The 27,419-nt window shown below is 60.3% G+C and overlaps 4 protein-coding genes and 1 long non-coding RNA gene across 5 annotated transcripts; 1 reads left to right on the top strand and 4 right to left on the bottom strand.

Annotated features, from left to right (window-relative positions):
* Nucleotides 1-2,055: 2,055 nt before the first annotated feature.
* On the bottom strand, nt 2,056-4,479 carry COLGALT1 (collagen beta(1-O)galactosyltransferase 1). Its single transcript, XM_055793159.1, is given in 7 exon segments — nt 2,056-2,384; nt 2,387-2,431; nt 3,166-3,245; nt 3,248-3,299; nt 3,373-3,490; nt 3,740-3,850; nt 4,170-4,479. Coding segments are annotated over 7 exon segments (930 nt in total). The 5' UTR covers nt 4,427-4,479; the 3' UTR covers nt 2,056-2,117.
* A 638-nt stretch (nt 4,480-5,117) lies between these two features.
* On the bottom strand, nt 5,118-7,837 carry PGLS (6-phosphogluconolactonase). Its single transcript, XM_055793177.1, is given in 9 exon segments — nt 5,118-5,492; nt 5,651-5,783; nt 6,021-6,027; nt 6,363-6,465; nt 6,615-6,722; nt 6,807-6,879; nt 6,881-7,023; nt 7,025-7,426; nt 7,811-7,837. Coding segments are annotated over 9 exon segments (1,131 nt in total). The 3' UTR covers nt 5,118-5,357.
* Nucleotides 7,838-7,870: 33 nt separating this feature from the next.
* SLC27A1 (solute carrier family 27 member 1) lies at nt 7,871-16,421 on the bottom strand. Its single transcript, XM_055793135.1, is given in 15 exon segments — nt 7,871-8,267; nt 8,269-8,333; nt 9,090-9,210; nt 9,212-9,237; nt 9,378-9,542; nt 9,885-10,022; nt 10,242-10,368; nt 10,609-10,799; nt 10,802-10,817; nt 12,458-12,567; nt 12,674-12,765; nt 12,844-12,913; nt 13,662-13,823; nt 14,494-14,888; nt 16,177-16,421. Coding segments are annotated over 15 exon segments (1,938 nt in total). The 5' UTR covers nt 16,344-16,421; the 3' UTR covers nt 7,871-8,174.
* A 1,734-nt stretch (nt 16,422-18,155) lies between these two features.
* NXNL1 (nucleoredoxin like 1) lies at nt 18,156-26,907 on the top strand. Its single transcript, XM_055793130.1, is given in 5 exon segments — nt 18,156-18,178; nt 18,180-18,297; nt 18,299-18,480; nt 19,612-23,202; nt 24,549-26,907. Coding segments are annotated over 4 exon segments (612 nt in total). The 3' UTR covers nt 19,901-23,202; nt 24,549-26,907.
* LOC129783237 (uncharacterized) lies at nt 23,191-27,390 on the bottom strand. The gene is made up of 2 exons (XR_008745177.1): nt 26,223-27,390; nt 23,191-25,900 (listed from the first exon to the last, which is right to left on the bottom strand). It is a non-coding gene; the product is annotated as an uncharacterized LOC129783237 (long non-coding RNA).
* Nucleotides 27,391-27,419: the final 29 nt, after the last annotated feature.

Raw genomic sequence — 27,419 nt, 5'->3', positions numbered from 1 at the left:
CTCTGGAAAGGGGAGGGGGGGGAGGGGCAGCCCGGGCTGAGCCAGCCTGAACTTGAACTTGAACCCCCCTGAGCTGGAACCTGGAGCTCAGCCTGGAGCTCAGCGCCCACAAAGTCGAAACGAAGCCGGGTCGCAGCTAAAGTTAATGACGGGCTGATGGGACCCCCGGCCCGGACCTGGACTTGAACCCGACCTGAACCTGAACGTTAAACCAGGATGAACTTGAACTTGACTCCAGGCTGGAGCTCAGCGCCCGCGAAGTTGAAATCAAGCCGGGTCACAGCTCACGTTAACGATGGGCTGACGGGAACCCAGCCCGGACCTGGAGTTGAACTTGAACCCGACCTGAAATTGAACTTTAAACCAGCCGGAACTTGAACTTGAATCCAGCCTGGAGCTCAGCCTGGAGCTCAGCGCCCATAAAGTCGAAGTTAAGCTGGGCCGAAGCTACAAGTAATGATGGGCTGATGGGAACCCAGCCTGACCTTGAATTTGAAGCCACCCTGACCTGAACTTGAACTTGAAATCAGCCTGAACTTGAATCCAGCCTGGAGCTCAGCGCCCATAAAGTCAAGATGAAGCTGGATTGCAGCTAAAATTAATGACGGGCTGATGGGACCCCAGCCTGGACCTGAACTTGAACCCGACCTGAACCTGAACCTGAACGTTAAACCAGCCTGAACCTGAATCCAGCCTGGAGCTCAGCACCAATAAAGTTGAAATTAAACCAGGTCACAGCCAAATTAATGACGGGCTGATGGGAACATCAGCCTGAACTTGAACCTGAACCCAGCCTGGACCTGAACTTGAACTTTAAATCAGGCTGAGCTGGAAGCTGGAGCTCAGCGCCCACAAAGTCGAAACGAAGCTGGATTGCAGCTAAAGTTAATGACGGGCTGATGGGACCCCCAGCCTGGACCTGAACTTGAACCCGACCTGAACCTGAACTTTAAACCAGGATGAACTTGAACTTGAATCCAGGCTGGAGCTCAGCACCAATAAAGTTGAAATTAAACTGGGTCGCAGCTAAAATTAATGATGGGCTGATGGGAACCCCAGTCTGAACTTGAAGCCACCCTGAACCTGAACCTGAACTTGAACTTTAAATCAGGCTGAGCTGGAACCTGGAGCCCACCCTGGAGCTCAGCATAAGCTGAAATCAAGCCGGGTCACAGCTACAATTAATGATGGGCTGATGGGAACCCAGCCCGACCTTGAACCTGAACTTGAAGCCACCCTGGAGCCCAGCCTGGAGCTCAGCGCCCATGAAGCTAAAATTAAACCAGACTGCAGCTAAAAATGAACGCTGGGCTGATGGGAACCCAGCCTGGACCTGGACTTGAACCTGATCTTGAAATCAGGCTGAACTTGACTCCAGGCTGGAGCTCAGCGCCCACGAAGTTGAAATCAAGCCGGGTCACAGCTCACGTTAACGATGGGGCTGACGGGAACCCAGCCCGGACCTGGAGTTGAACTTGAACCCGACCTGAGGTTCAACTTGAAGCCACCCTGGAGCCCAGCGCCCACGAACGCCCGGCTGAGCCCGAACCTGACCTTGGGGCCAGGCTGGAGACAAGCGGGGCTGGGGCTGGCGCCGGGAGGGACCTGACCTTGACCTTGAGCCACCCCCGAGCTGAGCAGCCACCAGTCGAAGTGAAGCCAGATGGGACTGAATGCCGGGCTGAGCCCAACGCCAAGGTCATGGCAGGACAAGGTCAAGGTCATGGCAGGGCAAACCCAAGGTCAAGATTAAGGCAGGGCAAACCCAAGGTTACAGCAGGGCAACATCAAGGTCAAGGTCTGGGCAGGCCAATGCCAAGGTCAAGACAGGGTAAACCCAAGGTCAAGACCAGCCCAAAGTCACGGTCCAAGGCAGGTCAACACCAAAGTCAACGCCAACCCAAGGCCAAGGTCAACGCCAACCCAAGGCCAAGGTCAAGGCCAACCCAAGGCCAAGGTCAACGCCAACCCAAGGCCAAGGTTGAGGCAGGACCAAGCCAAGGTCAAAACCAACCCAAGGCCAAGGTCACTACCACCCCATGGCCAAGGTCAATGCCAACCCAAGGCCAAGGTCAATGCCAACTCATGGCCAAGGTTGACGCAGGACCAAGCCAAGATCAAAACCAACCCAAGGCCAAGGTCAATACCAACCCATGGCCAAGGTGAAAGCAGGCCAAAGCCAAGGTCAAGCCGAGCCAATGCCCCTTCCTCCCCGGCTCCTCACCTGCCTGGCGGCAGGAGAAGGCAAAGACGATGATGTCGTCGAAGGGCCAGGTGTAGTCGGGGTGCGGTGGGTAGAAGGCGAGCGCCCGCGAGGCCGCCCTGCGCAGGTCCAGCAGGAAGGTGGAGTGCACCATGGGCACCGCGAAGCACCCCGCGCCGCTCCCCGCCGCCGGATGGGCAGGTACGCTGGCGTGCGCCGGTAGTAACCCTGCGGGGGAACCAGCTGCCCTGGGCGCCTGGCCACAGCGCCCGCGGAACCCAGCACCCAGGGATCCCCGGAGGATCCAGAGCACGGGGCACCCAGGGGACACAGCACCCAGGGCACCCAGCACCCAGGGCAACCCAGAGGATGTGGTACCCAGGGATCCTGGAGGATCCAGAGCAGGGGGCACCCAGGGGACCCTGCACCCAGGGGACCCAGAGAATGTGGTACCCAGGGATCCCGGAGGATCCAGAGCAGGGGGCACCCAGGGGGACCCTGCACCCAGGGGACCCAGAGAATGTGGTACCCAGGGATCCCGGAGGATCCAGAGCACGGGGCACCCAGGGGACCCAGCACCCAGGGGATCCAGAGGCACGGGGCACCCAGGGGACCCAGCACCCAGAGGGCCCAGAGCTCATGGCACCCAAGGAACCCAGCACCCAGGGGTCCCAGAGCACGTGGCACCCAGGGGTCCCAGAGCACGTGGCACCCAGGGGTCCCAGAGCACGTGGCACCCAGGGGACCCAGCACCCAGGGGTCCCAGAGCACGTGGTACCCAGGGGACCCGGAGGACATGATGCCCAGAGGATGTGGCACCCAGAGGACACAGCACCCAGGGGACCTGGAGCACGTGGCACCCAGGGGTCCTGGCACCCAGGGATCCAGAGTACGTGGCACCCTGGGGACCCAGAGCATGCGGCCCCCCGGGTCTCCGGCCCCCAGCCCCCCCCAGCTCTCACCTGCGGCGTCATCCCGCACCAGAAGTTGGAGTAGGCGGCGCGCGAGTCCAGCATGGGCGCCACCAGCGTCTTGTTCTCGCCATCAGCAGCCCCAGCGTGTCGGGGTTGATCAGCACGTTGTCAGCGTCCAGGAACTGCCCGGCGGCACCGTCAGGGGGGTGAGCGCCCCGCCCCTCCCCCCCAGCACCCCCCCGGGACCCCCCTTACCAGCAGGTAATCGGCCCAGATGGCGCGGGCGGCCTCCAGCGCCGCCTGCCGCAGCCGCATGACGTGCTCGTAGCGGGAGGGGGACCAGTGCTTGGGGCCTTCCTCGTCGGGGTACGACCTGGGGACCCAGGTCGGGGTACGACCAGCTGCCCCACAGCTGCCCCACAGCTGCCCCACAGCTGCCCCACAGCTGCCCCACAGCGCCCCCTCCTGCCCCACAGCGCCCACCCACCCGCCCGCCCATGCTGGGGGGGAGCCCCGGAGAGCAGGCACCCACAGGGAGCCCCCCAACCTGGGCACCCCCAGCTCCCAGGGACCCCCCAAACCTGTGCCCCGCCCCCCCCAGTGCCCCCAGCCCCCCACTCACCGCGGCTCCTCCGCCGGCCGCCACTCCACGCGGTGGTACAGCCCCTGCACGCGCAGCAGCCACTCCCGCAGCAGCGCCGTCGTGTTGTCCTCACTGTGGTCCACGGCCACCCTGCGCCACGTGGGGGGGCATGTCCCCTGGGTGTGTCCCCCCCCGGTCCCTGCCCCTCCCCCACCGCCTCCCTGGGGTCCCCTTGTGCCCCCCCCCCCCCCCCCCGGCTCCCTGCCCCTCCCCCACCCGCCTCCCCGGGGTCCCCGTGTGCCACTCCAGCTGCCTGCCCCCCCGCACCCGGGCGTCCCCCCCCTCGTGTCCCTGTTCCTCACATCATATCCGTCCCACCCCTTGTCACCCCCACCCATGTGTCCCCCCTCCCCTTGTCCCCCCATGTCCCTGCCCCCCCATGCACCCCCCGTGCCCCTCCCCCCCGTACCAGAGCGCCGTCCGCTCCTTCGGGTGCCGCAGCCGCTCCAGCGCCCCCAGCGTGGTGGGCAGCGCGTGGGCCGCGTTCCGCGCCAGCAGCGCCACGACCACGCGCGGCGGCTGCAGCGGCGACTCGGGGCTCCAGCGCTCCTCGGGGAAGTACCCGGCGGCCGGCACCGGGCCCAGGCCCCGCCACGGGCCCCGCCACGGGCCCGGCCCCGCCGCCAGCAGCAGCAGCAGCAGCGGCCACGGCCGCGCCGCCGCCATCCTGGGCCGCCGCCCTGGGCACGCCCCCCGCTCTGGCCACGCCCCTGCCCCGGACCGCTTCCCCGCCCTGGGCACGCCCCCCGCTCTGGGCCCGCCCCCCGCTCGGGCCACGTCTCCTGTCCCGGGCCGCTCCCCCCGCCCTGGGCACGCCCCCCCGCTCTGGCCACGTCCCCCGCCTCGGGCACGCCCCCGCCCCGGGGCCCGCCCCCCGCTCTGGCCACTCCCCTGCCGTGGGCCACTCCCCCCGCCGTAGGCTCGCCCCCCCGCTTTGGCCACTCCCCCGCCGTAGGCACGACCCCGCTCTGGCCTCGCCCCCCGCTCTGGCCACTCCCCTGCCCTGGGCCACTTCCCCGCCTGGCCACGCCCCCGTCCTGGGCCACTCCCCTGCCCCGGGGCACGCCCCGTCCGGGTTCACTCCCCCACCCTGGCCACGCCCCCGCCCTGGCCACGCCCCCGCCCCGGGGGGCTGTACCGCTGCCGGCGCAGGCACGTGAAAAACCGGCCGGGAAGGAGCCGCGGCCGCCCAGCTGCAGGAGAGAGCCCGGCGCGGTTCAAGGCGGGAGGCACACGGACAAACCCAACGGAGGACGGAGGGGAACCAGCGTCACCTGCACCGGGCGGGCGCCCGGCTGTCCCCGCGCCCACTCCCAGCTCCCTCAGCTACAGGCGGAGAAAGAACCAGGCGAAGAGCTGAAATCTGCCCATTTGATACTGCGTCACGGCCACTGAAGCAAGCTGCGGTTCCACCCGCTGAACCGAAGGAATTACTATGTGGAACTCCGTGCTGGGCAAAGCCCGTTTGCTCCAGAAAAAAAGAGGGAATGGATAAAAAAAAGTGCATTTCGCACTGCAGCAGAGCGCTACGCTGGAATGGAGTGTTCTCTGCCTGGAATGGTGCGGTGCCACGGGATGCCCTGGCCGGCAGCCAGCTCTAGCCAGGATGTTTGTCGAGGGGTATGGTCAGCTCCTTGGCCGCTGCCTCGTCCAGGAACCAGCACAGCTGGCCGGAGCCAGGCCGGACACGCGCCGCGGGAAGGGGGTTTTCCTCATCACCTTCCAAAATGCGCTGTTGGGAGAGAGGGAGTGCGTCTCAGCCACGCGGCCGGCAGCGGGGACCTTGCACCGGACACGCTTTGGCGCTGACTGAAACCCCTTAGCTGCTCGCCCCCCCCCCTGCAGCGCCCCACATTTTTGTTAAAAAAAACGAGCATTTTGGGTCCTGACCTTTACAACAGCAGCTTTGCCTTCCCCCGTGGCCACAAAGACCACCATCCGTGCAGCGTTCAGCACGGGCAGGGTCAGTGTGACTCGTTCCGGCGGTGGCTTCGGCGAGTCAGTGATAGCAGCCACGATTTTTCTCATCCTCCTGTTGGAGCGAAACAAAGGCAAAAAGAGAAGTAAAATAGAAAAAACTGAATCAGGGGAGCGACCCTGACCCCAACCGGGGCACAGGGCTCCCGCACCACCCTGCAAGCAGAGCGCTTCTCTCTCGTTGCCTGCCAAACTTCCCAAATTGGGAAAAACGGGGAAAGGAGGAAGCAGGGGATATGGCAATGCCAACACCAGCCACTGCTTTTTATCTCCCTGCAACCGCCCTTGCTCTTCCTCTCTGTTCGTTAAACCACGATGGCCCCAGACCGGGAGCGGCTGCCAGATGTGACTCCAGAGTTACTGATGGAAACACCGTGGTAACGGCAAGGGTGCCGGGGTTGTGGCATCCCCAGGGGGTCAGAGTATCCTGGGGTCAGGGTATCCCGCAGTCAGGGCACCCCCCAGAGTCATGGCACCTCCTGACCCACGGCACCCTCTGGGTCAGAGCATCCCGGGGTCCAGGCAGCCCCACCCCCCCCCTGGATCATGGCATCCCTCTGGGTTGTGGCACCCCCCTGATCCACAGTACCCCCGGGGTCAGGGCACCCCCCCGGCGCGGGCTCACCTGGAGCAGGGGGGTGGTCGGGGAAGAGCGAGCAGGTGTGTCCGTCCGGGCCCACTCCCAGCACCAGCAGGTCGAAGACTGGGACGGCTTGGCCGGGGAACGCCTGCGGGAGGAGAGGGGGCTGGGCCGGGGCCAGGCCGGGCCGGGAGGAGCGGGGCCGGATCGGGGGGAGCGGGTCGGGGGGAGGGGGCGAGCGGGGGCCGGGGCCGTTCTGGGCGCCACCCCGCGGGCCGCAGCTCCCGCGGCCGGTACCTGGTGCAGCTGCTCGGCGTAGGCGGCGGCGGCGGCGGCGGGGCGCAGCCCGGGGCGCGGGGCCAGCATCCGCGGCGGGGGCGTGGGCAGGCGCGGCAGCAGCTGGGCCTGCGGGGGCGGCCGGTGAGGAGGGCCCAGGCGGGGGGGAGGGGGGGCCCAGGCGGGGGGGAGGGGGGCCCCGTCCCCGCTCACCTCGTAGGCGCCGCCGGTGCTGTCGGGGTGCCCGGGCGGCACCAGCCGCTCGTCGCAGAGCGCCAGCAGCCAGGGGGCGGCGGGGGGGGGCGGCGGCCAGCGCGGCGGGCAGCTCCCGGGCCAGGAGCTCCACCAGGCTGCCCCCGGACAGCCCCAGCGCGAAGCGCTCGGCCGCGTCCGCCGCCCGCTGGGCCACCAGTCCCGCTAGCGCCGGGCCCCAGCTCCCGCGGCGACGGGAACACCTGCGGCGCCCTGTCCCGCCATGGCCGCACCGCCGGCGGCGCGCCGGAAGTGACGCGTGTCCTGCGCGCCGCGCCGTCGCCTAGCAACGCGCGGCCTAGGCCTCCCCGCTGCCTAGCAACGCGCGGCCCAGGCTTCCCCCACCGCGGCCTAGGCCTGCCCGCTGCCTCGCAATGTGCGGCCCAGGCTTCCCCACCGCGGCCTAGGCCTCCCCGCTGCCTCGCAATGTGCGGCCCAGGCCCTCCCCGCCACGCCTGAGGCTTCTCCACCACAGCCTTGGCCTCCCCACTGCCTGGCAACGCGCGGCCCAGGCCTCTCCACCACGGCCTAGGCCCTCCCTGCTGCAGCCCAGGCCTTCCCGCTTCCTGGCAATGCGTAGCCTAGGCCTCCCCGCTGTGGCCCAGGCCTCCCTACTGTGGCTCAGGCCCTCCCCACTGCAGCTCAGGCTTCTTCACCGCGGCCTAGGCCTCCCTGCCGCGGCTCGGGCCTCCCCCCTGCCTGGCAATGTACAGCCTAGGCCTCCCCACTGTGGCTCAGGCCATCCTGCCGCAGCCTAGGCCTCCTCACCATCAGGCACTGTACAGCCTAGGCCTCCCTACTGCGGCTCAGGCTTCTCCACCGCGGCCTAGGCCTCCCCCACTGCCTGGCAATGTGCAGCCTAGGCCTCCCCACTGTCAGGCAATGTATGGCTTAGGCCTCCCTGCTGCAGCTCGGGGCCTCCCCACTGCCTGGCAATGCACAGCTCAGGCCTCCTGCCACCCGGCCATGCGCTTCCTATGCCTCCCTGCCATGGCCCGGGCCTCCCCAGGGCCACCACAGCACCGGCAGTCACTTGGTGTTTTAATGTCCTCACAGCCCTAAGAGCACGGTCGCGGCTGGATAGAACGCGACCTACGGTTACAAAAAACTCATCTAAGGGGGGGGTTAAGGCTGGAGAGGGAGTGGGGAGAAGCCCTCACGGGGCACCGGTAGCCCGGTAAATAAATATGGCCCTGGTGCCCCCTGTCCCGAGCCGGTGGCAGTTACAAAAAATACTCTCTAGAGGTGTAAGGGCGGGTTAAGGGGCATCAATGTGCTCGGGAGGGGGGTCCTCGGGGTCGCCAGCGTGGGCCCCGCAGCCAGGCCAGGTCACAAAGCCGCTTTCCCAGAGGAAATCCGCTGGTGAAGGTGCTCGTCCAACGGGACGTATCTCCCCAGCTTCAGATCCAAGAAATAGAGGGCGGTCGGAGGTCTGCTGCGGGTCGAAGCCTTCCCGCTGCAGGCGCGTTTTCTGGATCTTAAAGGTACCTGGGGACGGAGAAACGGAGAATCAAAGCGGGAAGCCTGCCCACGTGCGGCTTTGCCAGCCATTCCCAATGGGAAAGGGACCCAGGAAAGGGCTGGGAAAGGGGGACACCGAGCGCGGGCAGCCTGGCGGGGGCACAGGGGAGACCTGTGGGGCCCACAGGGCCGGGGCTTTCACCTTGGGACCTGCTTTTATACATATATATATATATATATTTTATTTCATATGTGCTTTTATATGCACTTTTTTACCTTTAGATGTATTTTTATATACTTCTTTTTATCTTTGAATATACTTTAATATGTTTTTTTACCTCTATACCTATTTTTGTATTATTTTACCTTTGAATATATTTTTGTATATTTTCTTTACCTCTGTACGTATTTTTATACTTTTTTTTACCTTTGTATATATATTTATGTGGGGTTTTTTACCTGTGTATGTATTTTTTTTACCTTTCTACGTTTCTTTTTTTACCTCTGTGTATATTTTTATGTGTCTTTTTACCTCTGTGTATATTTTTATGTATTTTTTTACCTCTGTATGTGTTTTTATATATATAAATATATTTGTTTAAAGCGCCTTTTTTTCTTTCTCCAAGGGCCCAGAAGTAGCTGGTTCCTTGTTTAGGACCCAACGACGAGCACCATTTTTGCCAGCCGCGTTCCCTGCACCTGCTGCACCGCCATTCCACCCTGGAGCAGGCGGCCAGGATCCGCTGGGATCCAAACATTCCTGGAGCAGCTGGTCCCCGATACCTGTGGTGTCAACCTGGGGCAGGAGCCGGAGAAAGACGGGCCGGGCGTAGGAAGGCAACACCTTCTGCAGCTCCTGGTACAGCATGTTGGGGTTCACTTTAGCCTTGGGATCTGCGATCGCCCGCCATCCCGGCTTTGCCCTCCACCCCTGAAACGCCAGAGCAGAGTGTGGGTGGCAGCGGAACACGCCCAGCCGATGCGAAGCGCCAATGTGCCGAGGAAAACCTGGTTTGACGCCCGAAGCTCTGAGCCCCACTCCCCCCGAGCGGCTCCCACGTGCCGCCGCACCTGGCACTTCCACCCCGTACACCGCCACGTCCGTCTGGTTCAGGATGTGACTCAACGTTCCTTCCACCTCTGTGGTGGAGACGTTCTCCCCTCGCCAGCGGAAGGTGTCCCCGCTGCGGTCTCTGAAGTACATGTAGCCCAGCTCATCCATCACCAGCACGTCTCCTGCGAGGGGGGGAAGAGGAGACACCAAATAAAAAGTCACCTCAGGACCCGAGTTTGTCAGCGCTCAGGCACCGCTGCACCGCCCCCACGTGCTGTTCCCCTCCCCCCAGGGGGGTATTTGGTGGCTCCGCACTGCCCTGCCCCCGCGCCTCCGCATCGTGGAAGGAACGGGAGCTGGGACAAACGCCTCTCCAAAAAGTTCATTTCTTAAGTGATCCCGTGCAGCCCCAACAGCTGCTCAACAGCTCAAAGCACTAACACCTCTGCTCCTCTCCAAGGAAAAAACCCCACAACTGGGGGTGTCTCGAGACCCCCTGCGCGGGGGCAGCCCGCGGGCCGTACCAGACAGGTACGCCTGGTCCCCTTTCCGCAGGACGTTGTAAGCGATCTTCTTGTTGGTGGCGCTCTCGCTGACGTAGCCATCGAAGCGGCGCAGGGGATCCTGCTGATTGATCTGACCGACCAGTAATCCCGGCTCTCCTGTGGGAAATGAGCAAGGCGACGACGACGCGTCACAACGAGCTCAACGCTGTGCCCACCAAAAGACGTTCGGTCGCCAAACTGACGTGTCATCGGATGAAAGAACCGGCAGGGAAAACCTGTCCGCAACACCAGAACCCCCCAAAACCAGCCACAGCTGTCACGGACGAGGGGTTTTCTGAACAAAAAGCTGCGATTATTTAGGGGGCTGAGGCTCACCGGGGCGACAGGGGATGCAGAGCCCATTGGCATCCCGGATCAGCTCCATTGTGTCCTCATTCACCTTCACCAAACGGATGGGATAAACGTTGGGCAAAATCCGACTGTTGAAGCCACAGGCACCGACCTTCCAGAAGAGGGAAAAAAAAAAAAACCCAAAAAAACCCACAGAACGATTTGGGTCTTGCATCATTGCCCTCTGGAAATCCCAGTCTTCCCTCCCTTTCCATTCAACAGGAAAAATTCAGCCAAACCAAAACATTTCCACGGGTTTTTGGTGCGTTCCACCTCCATCACCGGCCAGGAAGGCAGCAGAAGCACCCCTCCTTCCCGTGCGGCCCCCCCAGGGGCGGCAGGGTCCCCCCACCTTTCCATCCAGGTTGGCGATGCTGCAGTTACACTCGGTGGCACCGTAGAATTCCCCGATCTGCTTAATTCGGAAGCGCTTTGTGAACTCCTCCCAGATGGTGGGTCTCAGGCCGTTGCCCACCGCCAGCCGCACACAGTGCTGGGTTTCTGACTCTCGGACCGGCTGGTTCAGGAGGTACCTGCAGATTTCCCGATATACTGAATAATCTGAAGCAGTAAACACAAAAACACAGCTCAGGCTTCGGGCGGCGTTTACTGCGCCCTGGAGAAAAGCTGACAGCGAGGCCACCGGTGTCGGTGTGCCCCATGGAATCGGACGCGCCGGGTGCTTTGATAAACCCGCGAGCAGCCACGAGTTCAGGTCACAGAAGGGGCGGAGGTGAAGCGGTTCCTGCCCTTGGAACCCGCACGGGAGGGATCCTGCAGTGGGAAAACACGTGAACGATGCCCTCGTGCTGAAAGATCCCCAGAAAGATGAGGGGAACCAACTGCAAAGCACGGTTCAGGGGGGAGATCCAGTTACCAGCTGTAGTACCGCTGGCGGGGGAAGGGCTGGATGAATACAGGGAGAGAAATCTGCTTAAATTAGAAGGTAACGCTGACGGGGGGGGGGGGGGGGGGGGGGGGGGGGGGTGTTGGGTGTTTGTTTACTGGCTACGAGCTGCCCAGAGAATTCCTGCGCAGGGATTCCTAACACGGACACGAGCTGGCAGAGCCCTCCTGCTACAGCGACGGGCGCAAATGCATGTTTTAAAGGCCACAAGTTTTTAAATCTCCACAACTCCCAAATCAGGGCGGGAGGCGACGTTGGGTGTTGGACTCAGAGAGGCCTCTGACAGCGTTTCGCACAGGATTCTCCCGGAGAATGGCTGGGCCCAACGCGCCGCGGCCAGAGCTGAACCCTGCTGGTGGGTGGGCACCGGGGCAGCCCCCTTCCCTGCCCATACCCACAATCCGCTCGAGGGGATCGAGTGCTCCCTTTGTCGGAGTGTGGATCTGCCCCAAGGTGGATGGGCCCAGAGGTTCAACTGGGCTCCGTGCTGGGTCCTGCACCTGGGTCACAGCCACCCCCCGAGGTGGGGGAGCTGCCTGGGGGGCTACCTGACGGCCAGCAGCCTGCCCAGGTGGCCCAGGGGGGCCAGCAGCAGCCTGGCTTGTGTCAGACACAGTGTGGCCAGCAGGACCAGGGTGGCCATCGTCCCCCCTGTGCTCGGCGCTGGGGCGGCCACACCTCAGATCCCACGTTCAGCGTTGGGCCTCTTACTCCAGGAGGGATGTGGAGGGGCTGGAGCGTGTCCAGAGGTGGGCAGCGGGGCTGGGGAAGGGGCTGGGGGGGTCCCACCTGGAGAAAAAGTGGGGAGGGGGAAGATCCTCGCTCCCTGCGGCTGCCTGAGGGGGGGGCAGCAGCAAGGTGGGGGTCGGGCTTTTCCCCCACACGATGGGATATGGCCTCAAGTCGCACCCGGGGAGGGGGGCTTAGGTCGGATTTTCAGGAAAATTCCTCCACCTGGAGGGATGTCTGGCACCGAACGGGCTGCCCGGGGAAGCTGTGGCGGCACCGGCCGGGGAGGGATTTAGAGGACGTGCAGCCACGGCACTGAGGGACGCGGTGGCCTCGGCAGCGCCAGGTGAACACTTGGACTCGATAACCCCAGAGGTCTTCCGTGACCTCAACAACTCTGTGATTCTCAGACGGATCAAAGACCTTTTTCCAAAACCCTGTGCACCCAACGCCGCAGCGCTGCCACCCGTCGATACGCGATGAGGGGCAGGGAATTATTGGGACACGAGTAACAAAAGCAGCGAAGCGGGCGCTGAGCACTGCAGGCAGACCGCGGAGCCCTCACCGTGCATCTGTATTTGGCGCAGTCATCCCAGAAGCGGCTGGCCGAGAACTTCTTCCTGATCACCACCGTCAGGCCATGGATCAAACACTGCCCCACTCCCATGATGTTACCTGGAAAACAAGGATCACGCGGCTGCTCCGGCTCCGTCACCGGCCAGGACGCGCGGCAGGGGCAGGAGGCGGCCGGCGCCTCGTCGCCACGGGGCAGGGCGCTCACCCGCCGAGTGGTAGAGGGGGAGGCAGTTGTAGAGAACGTCCTCGGGGCACATCCTGTAGGCGTAGTAACCGAAGGCAGCGATACGGTAATACCTGCGGGGATGCAGCGCACTGAGCGGGCGCCACGGGCGTGAAACGCGCCAGGAGGGAAGCGCCCGCTGCACTTCTCACCTGCTGTGCACCACTATGGCGGCTTTGGGCATCCCGGTGGTTCCCGATGTGTAGATGTAGAAGAGCCGATCTGGAACAGAACGAGGCGTCGGGCAGCTGCCTGGGAACCCCCGCGGGGTTTCTTTTGCCTCCCAGGCTCCGTCCGCAGCGGAGGGTGACGCAAAGGGGGAGCTGCAGCCAGGGGGAGAACCCGGAGGGCGGCTGCAGGACCGCGCGCGGATGGCTCTGCATGATCGGTCCCGGCGCTGGCTCAGCTCTCCCGGCCGGGCGTTGCGCCAAACCAACCAAGAAGAAAAGTCTCAACCGGTGGCTGACGGCAGGGCAGAGGCATCCAACTCCCAGATCAAAAAACAGAACCCAAAGGGAGGGAAAACTCCTCCACGGCACCGTTCCCCCCACCGCAGACGGAGCCCCCCACCTTGGGCGCTCTTAGCTGTCCCAGAGCAGGACAGACAGAGGCAGTCGGAATCCTCCTGGCCTCCCCCCGCACCCCAACCCACCGACCCTCGTCCTCACCATGGGCGAGGAAAGGTTCTAGTGGCAGCCGAGCGCGGCAGAAGCAGCAGATTGATGCACCGAGTGACGCCGGTGAAGCGCAGAGTGAGTCCTGGCCGGCCACATCCTGGCGGCCGCTCGCCCTGCGCAGAAGGGCTCTCACACTGGGATGATTTTTTTTTTTTCCCTCCCTTTTTTCTTCTACTTTGAGCCCAAACTGGGCTGATTTAATCCCTCCGCCTCGCTTCGTTTTCTCATGTGGCTGTCCCCCAGCCCTGCTCTCCCACAGCGCGCCGAGAAATAAAACCTGCTGATAAATTTACCATCTAAACCTTTGTCCAGAATCTGTGTCGGGGGCGATTTCGACGCGCTGCTCAGCAGCGGATCGAGGTGTCTGGTCTCTGCGGGAACGACGCCCGGGTTGTAGTCACCGGAGCAGAATTTTGCCATGTTCTTGCCCAGCATCCCATTCACCTCGGCTATTGCTGCACGACAAAATCACTTTTGCCACCAACAGAACAGAATGCTCCGGGAATAATCCCCAAAACCGCGGAAGGGCCCGAAGAACCAGCGATTCTTTTAAAACACTTTTGTGATGTCTGCGCAGGTACTGGCTGTGCCAGTGCGCTTGGGCTGAGCCCTCCGCAAAAACACATCACGAAACTGCCTCCCCCCCGACCATGCCGTCTGGAACGGGTTTGAGGAGACGACTCAGAATCGCAAACCCACCGGATCGAACGATAACCGGCGCAACAACTCATTAAAGAGAAGCGGGGAGGTATTTAAAGGCAGCACTCGCTGACAAACCCACCCCGCAGCAGAAAGCGCGGTGGCAAGGGCAGCAGCGCAGCAAAAAAGAACGCGCTCGGTGGAGCCCTGAGGCCGCTCCGTTGCGTCCCACGCAGCGCGAACGGGCAGGCCAGCTCAGCTTGGCCACCACGAAATCAGCAAGACACCGGCAGATGAAATTGAGCTCTGGCCACGGCGCCTCCACGGGCCTCAGGCACCAGGAGGGGGGAGATTTACCGTCTTCCCTGGCTCTCGACGCAGCTTCTGGGGTTTGGTTTTGATCACCCCTCTGGGTTGAGCTTTTGCGAGCTCTGCCTCGCTCAGGAGCGAGCGAAGAGCTCAAGTGGCGCCCGGCTGCGGGCTCACCTGGAGTCAGCTCCCCCCCGAAGATCATGGCCTTGGCGCCCGACGTCGTCACGCAATAAAGCAGAGAATCGGCGCGCAGGTTGAAGTTGATGAGAGCCGCCTCGACGCCGATTTTTGCCATCCCCAGCCAAAGCCCGACGAACTCGGGGCGGCTCTCCATGAAGATGGCAATGACGTCTCCCGGCTGGTAGCCCTGCTGGTGGAAGTAGTTGGCCACGGCGTTGGAATACTCGTCCAGCCTCCGGAAGGTCCACTGCTCACCGGTGGCTTCGTAAATCAGGGCCACTTTGTCAGGGTGGCGGCGGACGACGGCCTGGAACATCTTGGGGACGGTGCTTTTGGCTTTTTGATGCCGTCGCAGCTTGTACTTGACGCGTAACAGCACGGAGAGGCCGCTGCGGCAAAGAAAAAGAGTGTCAGTGGCGGAATCCGGGGGTCCCACGTCCACCAGCGAGGAGGGACATGGGTGGGGCGGCCGCGGCATTGCCTTGAACCCGGGGCCAGCCGGTGCCGTGATGCACCGCGGGCGTCACAACATCGCACGGCACATGGCGCTGCGCTGGGACCCTCCACGTGCCACAACCCGGGGACCCACCTCCACCCTGATACTGATTCCATGAGCCCACAGAGAAGATTCCAATGAGTAAATTACGTCTTTTAGGGAAAAAAATAATAATAATAAAAAAAGATTTGGCAACGCAAGCGCTGCTTTTGCCCACAAAGGCAGCGACTATCCCCCATGGGATGCGTCTGTTCGGTGTCTTTGTGTCATTTCACACCAACAGCCTGGCCGCAGCCCCGGAGCCACAGATTTTAATAATTAATACTAATAACGATAATTACTCTTGGATGGCAAGCTCTGGAAAGCCAGCGGTGCCTTCGCAAGAAGGGAGTCGCTCTGTGGATGCTGCAAAAAGCAACCGAGAAACGAACGAACCGGGGCTGCTCGAACGAGGCTTTTGGGTGGGTTTTTTTTTTGGCCTCCCGTAATTGACATAATTGTTTTATTTACAGAATTATTTTATCTACAGAATTATTTGAAGTCTCCGGGGCAGCAGCGCTGAGCGGAGCCACCACCCGGTTACACCCGTTGAGTTGCCACCGTTCCCGCTGTCCCGGGGCAGCGACTTCCGGGGGTGCGGACCCCCTTCCCCCCCCCCCCCCCCGGAGAACGCAGATCCAAAAATAAACGTTTCAAAACCAAACGTGTCGCTTCGAACCGGGGGCTGGGGGCCGTTTCCCCACCCCCCTACCCCGCATTAAAACACGGAATCGTGCGCGAGGAGGGCTGGGAAGAGCCCCCGGATCCCGGGAATGCCGTCTCGTGGCAGCGCCGGAGCCCCCGCAGAGCGGGGGGAGGGGAAGGGGGGGGGGGAGGGGAAGGGGGGGGGCGGCCCGGGCGCTGCTGGCAGCTGTCCCCGGCTCGCCGTGCCAGGGCGGAACAGAGCGGCTTTGTGGGGGCTCCGGGCAACCCCCAGCCCCCCCCCACACACCCTCCCCCCCCCAACCCTCCCTCCGCCCCCCATCCCCCTCCCCCCCCACCTTCCTCCTCCCCCCCTCCCCCCCCTCCCCCTCACTCCCCCCACTCCCACCCCTCCCTCTCCTCCCCCCCCCCGCTCCCACACCCTGCCCCCCTCCCCTCCCCTCCCCCTCCCCTCCGCCCCCTCTCCCCCCCCCGCTTACAAGATGTCCCGCGGCGCCGTCCGGCACAGCAGCCGCAGCAGCCGCCAGCCGCCGGAGCCCAGGCAGAGCCCTAGCGCGGCCGCCAGGCTCCATGGCCAGGGCGCGCCCAGCAGCCGCAGCAGCCCCAGCGAGCCCAGCGCGGCGGCGCAGAGCCCCACCGGCCGCATGCTGCGGCGGGAGCGCCGGGCCGGGCCGCGCCGAGCCGGGCCGGGCCGCGCCGAGCCGCTCCTGCCCCGCCCCGCCGGGGGGCGGCCCGCCGGCAAACACAGAGCTGCTATTGGCCGAGCCGCGGCTCCCCCGGCCTCGGATTGGGCGGCGTGGGGGAACGCCCACCGGGCGTCAGCGCGGCGCTGCGGAGGGGCGGGGCCGGAGGGACGGGGGCGGGGCCGGAGGGACGGGGGCGGGGCCGGAGGGACGGGGGCGGGGCCGGAGGGACGGGGGCGGGGCTGGGGGGTGCCGCAGCGCTGCGGGGCCGGGCGGGGGGGGCGGGTTCCCACGGTCCGGGCACGTACAGCCGGGACCCCACGGTCCCGGGACCCGCACACCGGGATCCGCACACCCGGGACCTGCACACCGGGACCCCACGGTCCCGGGACCCGCACACCGGGATCCGCACACCCGGGACCTGCACACCGGGACCCCCACGGCCCTGGGACCCGCACACCGGGCACCCGCACACCCCGGGACCTGCACACCGGGATCCCACGCACCGGGATCCTCACACCCGGGACCCGCACACCGGGATCTGAACACCGGGTTCCCACGGTCTCGGGACCGGCACACCGGGGATCCGCACAGCCGGGATCCGCACATTGGGACCCGCACACCGGGACCCCACGGCCCTGGGACCCGCACACCCGGGATCCCACGCACCGGGGACCCGCACCCCCCGGGACCCGCACCCCCGGACCCCACGGTCTAGGGATCTCCGCACAGCCGGGATCCGCACACCGGGACCCCCACAGCCCCGGGATCCGCACACTGGGACCCCACGGTCCCGGGATCGGCACATCGGGACCCCACACCGGGACCCCACGGTCCCGGGATCTCTGCACACTCGGGACCCGCACACCGGGGATCCGCACGCCCGGGTCCGCACACCGGGTTCCGCACACCGGGACCCCCACGGCCCCCGGGATCAGTACACCGGGACCCGCACACCGGGATCCCACGGTGCTGGGATCGGCACACCCGGGACCCGCACACCGGGAATCCGCACACCGGGATCTGCACACCGGGATCCGTGCACCGGGACCCCACGGCCCCGGGATCCGCACACCCCGGGCCCACACGGCCCCCAGCCCGGCCCGACACCCCCCGTTCCCACCGCCCGGGCCCGGCACCCCCGTTCTCACGGCCCCGGCGCGGCCCCGCCCTCCCGCTTAAGCCGCTTACCGGCTGCTCCGGGAATCCGCGCTCAGTCCTACCGGAGGGCTGGGGAGTGCGCTCCGGGGCCGGGGAGGGGGCTCCGGTGGGTTCCAGGGCTGGGGAGGGGGCTCCAGTGGGCTCCGGGGCTGGGGAGGGGGCTCCAGGGGCTGGGGAGGGGGCTCCGGGTGGCTCCGGGGCTGGGGAGGGGGCTCCGGGTTGCTCCAGGGCTGTGGAGGGGGGCTCCAGGGGGCTGGAGAAGGGGCTCCGGGGCTGGGGAGGGGGCTCTGGGTGGCTCCGAGGCTGGGGAGGGGGCTCCGGGGCTGGGGAGGGGGGCTCTGGGTGGCTCCGAGGCTGGGGAGGGGGGCTCCGGGGCTGGGGAGGGGGCTCTGGGTGGCTCCGAGGCTGGGGAGGGGGCTCCGGGGCTGGGGAGGGGGCTCTGGGTGGCTCCGAGGCTGGGGAGGGGGCTCCGGCGCTGGGGAGGGGTCTCTGGGTGGCTCCAGGGGGCTGGGCAGGGGGGGCTCTGGGTGGTTCCGGGGCTGGGGAGGGGTCTCCATGGGTCTCCGCACCCCTTCCCCCCCCCCCGCACCCTGACCCCTGGGCCTCCCCCAGCCATGGCCGCCCTCTTCGCCGGGCGGGGTGCTGCTGACCGACCGGCAGCGGGAGCGGTTGGATTCGGAGCGGGAGCTGAGCCGGGCGCTGGACAACCGGGTGCTGCTGCTCTACTTCGGCCGGGCGCGCTGCCCGCGCTGCCGCCCGCTTCGTCCCGCTGCTCCGCCGGTTCTTCGTGCGCTTGACAGACCCACGGCACGTGGTGCGCGCCGCGCAGCTGGCGCTGCTCTACGTCTCGTGCGATGGGAGCGAGGAAGAGCAGGGAGCCTTCCTCCGCACCCTGCCGCGCCGCTGCCTGGCACTGCCCTTCGCGGACGCCTTCAAACGGTATGCGGCGACGTGGCGGCCGAGGCCGACGGCCCCAAAATATTTTCCGACTCGTTTTTTCCAAACGTTTTGCCTCGTGTTCGGTCCCTGCCGGCGCCGTCAGCATCATCAGTTGACGGAAAAATCCGGAAAACTCTCGGGCTGCGCCCCGTCTGCAAAGCAAAGATACTGCCCCCGTCCCTCCATCCCGCTGTTTCACTGATATATATATATATATATATCCCATTTGTATATCCTGAGATAGATAGATACATATATCCCTATTTATATATCCTGATACACATATATGTATCCCTATTTATGTATCCTGAGATATATATACGTCCCTATTTATATATCCTGATATAGAGATATATATAACCCTATTTACATATCCTGATATATATATCTCCCTATTTATATATCCTGATAAAGATACATATATCCCTATTTATATATCCTGATATAGAGATATATATATCCCTATTTATATATCCTGATATATATCTATATCCTGATATATATCTATATATCCCCATTTTTATATCCTGATATATACATATATATATCCTATTTATATATCCTGAGATATATATCCCTATTTATATATCCTGAGATATATATCTATATCTAATCTCTCCCTATTTATATATCCTGATACCCATTTATCTATTCTGATGGATATTTATATATGCCCCTCTTATACCGCGCTATTTATAGCCCCTAAAGACGCCTCTGCCGGCCCCGCAGGCAGGACAGGGTGCGAACACTGGACGCAGCCAGGCGGATTGGAACTGCTGACGCATTTACTGTAACCTCATTAGCGACAGAACGAGCCGCAATTAATTGCAAGAATTATTCCCGGCTCTTTCACAGGGCCAGCCGGCGGGCGGTCACATTTGAAGCAGCTGGCGGCTGTTCGACCCCCGCTGTCCCGCATCGCCCGTCACCCGCGATCTGGCGCCCGCATCCCTGTTTACTGGCCCTGCAGAGATCCGCACGCTAATTAATTTGGGCAAATGAGCAAATTTTGTAGGGTGAACAGCATGGAGGACGATGCGCGTCCTGCCGGGTGGTGAGGATGAGGAGCACCGAGGACGATGCACGGCGAACCCTTCCCCATTTGAGGTTTGGTTTTTTTCCCCCTTGCAGGGAGCTGGAGCTGCGCTTCGCCGTGGCCGAGGTGCCCACCGTGGTGGTGCTGAAGCCCTCTGGGGAGGTGATCACCGCCAACGCCGTGGAGGAGATCCAGCGCGCCGGTCCCGCTTGCTTCCAAAACTGGCAGGAGGCTGCTGAGCTGGTGGATCGCAATTTTCTCTTGGCAGAGGATTTTGACAACTGGAGCAGGAGAAGCATCACCGATCCCATCCGCCGCCTCAAGTACAAGGTGGACGAGAAGGAGGAGGAGGAGGAGGAGGAGGAAGGCGAAGAGTTGTCTTAGCTCCGGGCTGAAGTGGCCGGGAACATCCCTTGGGCCACCATCCCTGCCTGGGATCTCCAGAACCTTAGAAGTCCACAAAACCCACGTTAATTTTCCAAAAAGTGAATTGTTTTAGGGCAAAATGTGCTCTGTTCCCACTACTGCGAAAACGACAAACTGGGCAAACTGGAATTCTGTTCCCTTTCAGTCACCTTGGGCCATTTATTTACCAGCAAAACCAGAAAAAAAGCAGCCGCTGGAGACCAGCACTCAGCGAACCACTGGCTAACCAGCTGATAAAATTGATAGTAAAAAACTGCATTAATTTTTTTATTTTTTTTTAAATTTTGGTGAAAAAAAAAAAAAGCAAAACCAACCTGCTGTGCAGGCACAGAGAAACACCCGCAGGAAGAGAAGCCCTACGTCTCCCACCTCGTGCTGCCATTCCACCACCGTAAATCCACATCCCGGAGAAATCGACGCAAAGTGGGGGGCACTGGGGGCAGGGTCCCCACACGCTGCAGCCGCCCCAGTGACCCCGGTGACCTCCCCGAGCGCCAGCCAGCTCTTTTATTTGCTTGTTTTCTTTTTATCTGCTTGTTTTCTTTTTATCTGCTTGTTTTCTTTTTGTCTGTTTTTTTATCGCTTTTTTCTTTTTGTTGCTTTATTCTTTTTGCCTGCTTTTTTCTTTCTGTTTTCTTTCTATCTGCTTTTTTCTTTTTATCGCTTTATCTGCTTTTTCATCTGCTTTTTTCTTTTTGTCTGCTTTTTTCTTTCTATCCGCCTTTTCTTGTCATCCGCTTTTTTTCTTTTTGTCACTTTTTTCTTTTTATCTGCTTTTTTTCTTTTTGCCTGCGTTTTTTCTTTTTATCTGCTGAGCACAGTTGCCACCTGGTGCTGCGCAGCACCTGGCACTGCAGGCAGCAGCGATCCGCAGGGAAGCTGTGTCCCATCCCAGAGGAATCCCAAACCCATCGTGGGCTGCCAGGGCAGCGCATCCCCCGGGAACCGTCCCTCCGCTTCCTCCTTCCTGCTTCCCCAAGCCAAATGCTTTGGGACAAATGGTACCCAGTTTTGGTATGCCAACAGCTGACGCTCCGCGGGCAAAAATTGCGTTTACGAAGGAATCCGGCTGCGCAGCATCGTCCTGCTCCCGGTGGTCAAGGGGCTGGAAAAGTGAGGGGAGTGGAAAAGGACCATTCATTTGCTGGGGTTCGGTCCCCTGTTCTCCAGCAGAGGATTCAGAAAAGCTTCGCCGGCTCCGTGAAAGACCTGGGAAGCAAAGTGTGCGTTGAGGACGGACGGAGAGGCCACGCGAGGTCGACTCCACTCAACTTGTTTTCTCATTTAATCCTCCCTCCCTTCGCCCAGCAGGTTGGCCAGGAGGCCGGGAAGGGGGAGAAGTCCCATAAAATCAGTGGTTGGGAGGGACTCTGCTTTGGGGAGAAGGCGGCGCTGCCGTTGGGATGCTCTTGGGCGTGCGGACGCTGCATGAATTGGCGCAAATAAAACCCCAAAGCGCTTTCGGGGGACGCAGCGGCTGGGGACATGAGGCTGCACTGGCTGCTGGGCACCCATCAAACCGTAATTGCATTTAATTCAGGCAACTTCCAAAAGCTCAGGTGCCCGTATTTAAAAAAGAAATTATAAATCACACGTGAGGAACCTGGAGGCAACGGGCCACGCTGTCACCTGGGATTAACTGGCCCCGCAGAACTCTGGTGTCGATGGAAGGATGCTCGGCGCCTGAAATCAGGTCAAGTCCAGCGACGTGAAATGGGGATTTTTACCAGCCCTACCCCTTGGATTGAAACTCCGTGCTGCCTGCCAGGAGCAGAAAAAATCCCACCCAAAACCCATTTAAACCATTATTTCTCCATCTCAAATTCCACCGGAGATTAACCCCCCCCCCCCCCGATGGACGCATCGCACGGCGCTGTTAAGACGTTTTGCTCTGCTTTCACACGCGGGGCTTATTATTTATGTGTCTGGGTCACAGAACGGGGGGTGTTCGGATGCTTGGGGCAGCGTCTAAGCGCCCTTCAGTGCAGGGCATCCATTTCAGATAGATTTGTTGTTTCAAACATGCTGCAGAATTCTTGCTTTGCCTTTTCCCTGTGTCACACAACCTCCCTACAACGGGGCTGGCCGCTCCGTAGGAATAAAATGCTCCGACGCGCATGGAATCCCAGCGGCGGTCCGCAGGCTTCAGGCAGCAGAGGGTTAACGACAGCTGGGTAAGGAGGATGGATTCGATGTGGTAGGTAGCCTGGGATGTGAGTAATTTCACAACGCCCATGAGGAATGTGGAAGATCCACACACCCCGAGGTTGCAGACGCATCCCACGCAGGCTGCGCATAGCGTCGCCCGACCCAACGCCTGGATTTACTGGTTTCACCGGCAAACACCGCGACGCTGCGGTACTTGGGCATTTCTCACGAGAGGCGATGGCTTTTTCCTCGTCTGTGTCTTGGCTGAGGAAGGACAATGAAGGAGAGGGAAGACGTTCCCTACACCTAAGCCGACGGTTTTACTTGCAGATGATGTTATGGTGACCAAGAGGGCGAAACGCGACGCTGGCACATATGGACACCAGGGGGTTGTTGTTGTTGCTGCCCAAGCCTTGCTATGAAAAAAATCTCCTAAAGTCAGGTTTCCGTTTGCTGGAAAAGGTGCGAAGAAACTCGACAATTAGAACTTGCGGCGGTCATTTCTCAGAAAACAGTGGTTGCAAATCTCCTGCGTCAGAAAATGAATAAATGGTGAGAGCAGCAGGATTCATCCCATACCCTCCATAGGTTGGGGTTTGTTTTTTTTTTAGTGTTTTGTCTGGCATCTCCAGTTGCTGGAAAAGGTGCGAAGAAACTCGATAATTAAACCTTGCATCGGTCATTTCTCAGAAAACATTTTTCCTGCGTCAGAAAATGAATAAACGCTGAGAGCAGCAGGATTCATCCCATACCCTCCATAGGGGTTTTTGGTTTGGGGGGTTTTTTTTAGTGTTTTGTCTGGCATCTCCAGTTGCTTTCGCAGAATGCTGCTTCTCCTCCTCTCAAAGAGCGACAGCCGTGCTCACGGGCTGCGGGGCTTTGGAGGTGTTCACCCAAAAACCTGAGAAAGAACCTCAGCCCCCCCGGACTCGGGAAGGTGCCACGGCAGGTGCTCCAGCTCACCATGAACGGGCCGGCAACCAGGGCCAGCACCATCCCTGGCCACCGTGCCAGCCGCGTGGACCTCGTGGCCAATGAGGTGCTCCATGTCACCAAACACCTGAGGAACATCGGCAGGAAATTGCAGAACTTCCGCGAGCTCTTCCGAAAAGGTAAATTTATTTTATTTATTTATTTTTTAATTTGCTTACAAGCCGATTTTACATTCAGCAGAAGTGATCCTGTGTCATTCTCGCTGCTTTATTTATTTAAAACACTGAATTTAGATGGCTCTCAGACAATTTAGGGTGGCTTCTCTCAGCACAGCTATTTAATTATGCAAGTGTCTTTTCCTGTAATGAGTTGCATCAACGGGTAACACTTCAGAGCACTTAACCACCTGAGTGCATGGGTTTCCTCCAAAAAAAGCGATGCAAAATCACATCAAGTACTACTGACAGCGACACCCAAGTGAGTTAAACTGGCTCAAGGAAAGGGGGCCTGCGAGGACACCCCCCACCCCCCAAAAAAACTGGGATTTGTCACTGGGAAGGATTCCAAATGCCACCAGCCCAAGAAGGGCTGGGGCTGGTGATGCTCTGGATGAAGGGGGAGGGTGCTGAGCCTGTGTCACAGCCTGGACGCGTGCTCCAGCAGAAGCACCGTGCTTTCCCGGCTGGCGTGCCGGCGCTTTCCCCCTCTGCCCTCCTCTCCCCTCCCCCAGCCTCTGTACTTGCAGGACATCCACCAGGCTGGAGCCCAATTAATAAAATTAAACTGAGGATGAAAAAAAAAGAGTTACCACAAGCACAGTGCTGCTCCAGAAACCTCGCACAGCGTGGCAGCCTTAACAAAACCCCTTCAGCTGCTTGCTGGAAGAAGGAATCTCCTGGAGGAATGCCACTCTCTCCACCGAGGCATCCGGAGATCCCAGTGATCCCAGTCTCCCCACCCAGAGCTCTAGGTGATGGTGATGACCTTACCCCGGGCACGCCGGGTGACTTGGGTTGGCCACGCTTCTCCAGCAAGCTCCCGGTGGCGGTGCTGCTCTTGGCTCCGCGAGATGCCCCCACGTGATGCTGGCTGCACGTGGGAATTACCCCTGCCCGGGCTGGTGCTTTCGGCGAGCATCTTCCCCAGCGCTCAGCTTGGGACCGTGTTTTTCTCTTGATCTTTGGATGGTTGGTTGGTCTTTGGATGGAAAGACACAAAGGCAGGGTGTGCTCCCGCAGCAGGAGGCAGGGACGGTCGTCTCCAGGGCTCACAGCGTAGAACCCGGACAAAAAGCAGTGTGGAGCCTTGGGGAGGGGTGGCCCAGGTGACAAAAGGACCAGGCAATTGCCACATCCATCCTCACTGCACGCTGGGGTGCTCAGCGGCTGTTACGTTCTGTTTTGTGCAGAACTGGAGTATCAAGGAAGAACTGGGTGCGCGGCAGTGAGCTCATCCTGGGAGAGGGGAGGACAAGAGCTTATGCATGCAAAAAAAAAATCACAGTTTCTCCCCTTCCTCATTTTAGGAGAAGTTACTTCAGCTTCTGTGGAAGCCAAGCTGGCAGACTTACTGCAAGCCATCTCCTCCTTCCTGAACACGTGTCCTGCTTTGACCGGGGATGCCATCCAGCCTGCCGTAGCAGCCCTTATCGCCAATATCGACGGTAAATCCTAACCCTAGAGAACCTGACGAGCGCTGTAGTTGTTGCCCTGGGCTCAGTGGTGATGGGAAGCTTTTAGGTGGGCTCAGCACAGACACAGCTGGCCGTGTGCGTGGAAAGCAACATCAGCACCGAAGCTGAGCAGAAGTTGGTGACCGTCAAGGCTTGTTTGTATCCAGGTCCCATCTTTAGGGAAGACAAGGCTTTGAAAACGTATGAAAGTGAGATAAAGGCTTAGAGGCGAAGCTTTGCTATCCAGGCTGGCGATCCTGCTGGCAAAGCGTATTCTGATAATAAAGACGCATTGCGTTTGGATGCTGAGCCCAAGGAACGGGAACACGAGGCTCTGGGGGGGCTGTTCTTGGCTCGGTTGTGTCTGTTGGAGCGAGCAGGTGCCTGGTGGGACTTCTCTCCCCGTTGAAATCCTGTATAACCCTGTGCAAAATGTTTCACGTATTTGCTTGTCGGCGCACGGCGGAGGGCGATAACACCTCGGTTGGGCGGTTTGGAGATGAATCCTTGCTGCTCTTCGCATCCCCGCTTTGCATGTCGGTTTCTGGGAGCTCAGATCTACTTAAATCTAGTGGAAGCCCCTTAACCTAGTCCCAGGCTCCTCAGGAGGAAGGCGCAGTGGTTCCAGACCTTTGTCCTGGAGGTCTGATGAGCTCCAAGAGGAAACACTGAGGGTCCCACCTCAACACGCTGCGGGTGGTCCCTACCGGAGCGGAGCCGGGACCACCTCTCGGCAGGGAGCTGGAAGGGAGGAAAGTGCTCTGACCACACCACCGCTGTCGCTCTGGTTCCTTTCCTCCCCTGCCTTCCAAAGCCTGGCCGGCGTGAAAATATTATTTGCTGTGTAAAATAGCAGCAGTGACGGAACGGGCAGTGTAAGGAGACTTCGTAGGGGTCCGCTCCTGTGTGTTGTCCCAAGGCTCTACAGTAACTTGCCATTGTGCTTGGCCCAAAATAGTAATTAAAAAAAAAAAATTCACCCCTTGGAATGGGCTGTGCTGGAGGAGCTCAGTGTCAGGAGAGCAGCCGAAGCAGCTTTCTGCGCCACGATCCGTGCCCATCCCACTGCCCGGGCCAGCGCAGGGACCGCTGCTGTAGCTTCCCCAGGCTGAGAGGAGTTTGCTATCACGGCATGTCACCTCAGAAGCAGAAGATGGGCCATTTCTCAAAAATTCCTGTACTTTCCCCTTTTGTGAGCTTCTGACCTGCAAAAGAAAGTTTTGGGGTTTACCATCTCCACTTTAGCCTCCAAAAAAAAACCCACCAGAAAAGGACAGACTCATTCGACAAGAATGCCCTGAAATGGTCTGAAGAGGGTGGGAACGGGGATCCTGAGTGAGATTCCTGGTAAATAAGGAGCCTCACTTTAACTTTTATTAGCTTTTTTTAATAGAAGTGGAGGGGTGTTGCCGTACAATGTTGCAATCCTTTGGGCTATAAATCCCTTTGCTCTAGAAAAACACTTTTTATAGCACTTACCAGTACCTGAAATTTGCAAACAGGCTACAATAATTATAATGAACGTACCTGCAATTATACTGCTCGAAGAGACAAAACTGAGAGATGGGCGAGGGAAGGTTTGACCGGAGAAACTCATCACGCCGATGCTGTGGTTGCGCATCCCAGTTCTCTTGCTCCCCTCGTTCTCCTGCTCCTTTCCAAAAGGCAGCCGTTACCTCTGGAGCCCAAGCAGAAAGGGTCACACATGAGCCACCACCTTCATGTGAGCCTGAAACGTTCGGCACTGAAGCAGCAATTCGGAGATTCTAGGATTATTTTTTTGTGAATGAAACAAGTGTTAATGATAGAAGGGTCAGCTGAGAGTTAACTCTGGACCTGGGGGCTGCTGCAGCCAGGGGGGCAGCAGAGCCTGTAGGGTTGCTTGCTGTGACCTCTGGGGTGCAACCACAAGGAGAAGTTTCACAGAAGAAATTTAGCAGCGTTACATGGGTCTCCAGCAGACAAGGAAAGAGAAGCTGATTTGGGGAGTCCAGGGCCACAGGCGTATTTTTAGGTTGCATAAAAAAAAGTCTTTTTTTTTTTTTAAAATTACTCATTATTTAGTGAAGAAAAATCGATAGCTTCACAGCCGAGCACAAGTTTGTTTGTTGACCATCACATCTTTGCTGTCGGTGTCTCTAATAGTTGCAGAAGTTCACTTTGTGCTTACTTCCATCTCTAATCTTTGAATAAACGTTTTCTATGTCCCGTAGCGCAGTTTCATCATTAAATCACCACCAGTGCTCCTAAACTGAAGGCAAAATTCACCAGTTTTAAAGACTGCAACACCAGCTACACGCTTGCGGCCAGTGAATCGATTGCTCGTGAGCTGGAGCGCATCTCCAGCGTGAGGGGCAGTCAGATTTAAAGCCTTACATCCCCCTCTGGAAAATGCTCCTGGGCTGTAAACCATCTTGAGGCAAGCGACAGCTTTTTTCCTAGCTCATCGAAAATCAGGGCTTGTTTTCGACAAGAAACCAACCCCCCGATGTTTAGGGTTTTGTTTTGCTGAGCAGAGGTCACGGAGGGCTGTGATGTCTCCGAGAAGGCTCCGTTACACCCATGTGTGGGTGGAAAGAGCAGAGGAACAGCGTCTCAGGCAAGGGGCACTGCTGCCCGGGACACTCGTCCTTTCCTCTTTTTTTTTTTTTTTTTTTAAAAATTTTACTTCTTTTAACCTCACGGCCCCTTTCCCCTGGTTGCCGGCACTTTCTCAGCGGTTTG

The sequence above is a fragment of the Falco peregrinus genome, assembly GCF_023634155.1.
Source record: "Falco peregrinus isolate bFalPer1 chromosome 12 unlocalized genomic scaffold, bFalPer1.pri SUPER_12_unloc_1, whole genome shotgun sequence".
In the NCBI taxonomy this organism is placed as follows: domain Eukaryota; kingdom Metazoa; phylum Chordata; class Aves; order Falconiformes; family Falconidae; genus Falco; species Falco peregrinus.
The sequence above is the reverse complement of the archived record's forward strand: the minus strand, read 5'-3'. Positions and strand labels throughout refer to the sequence as shown.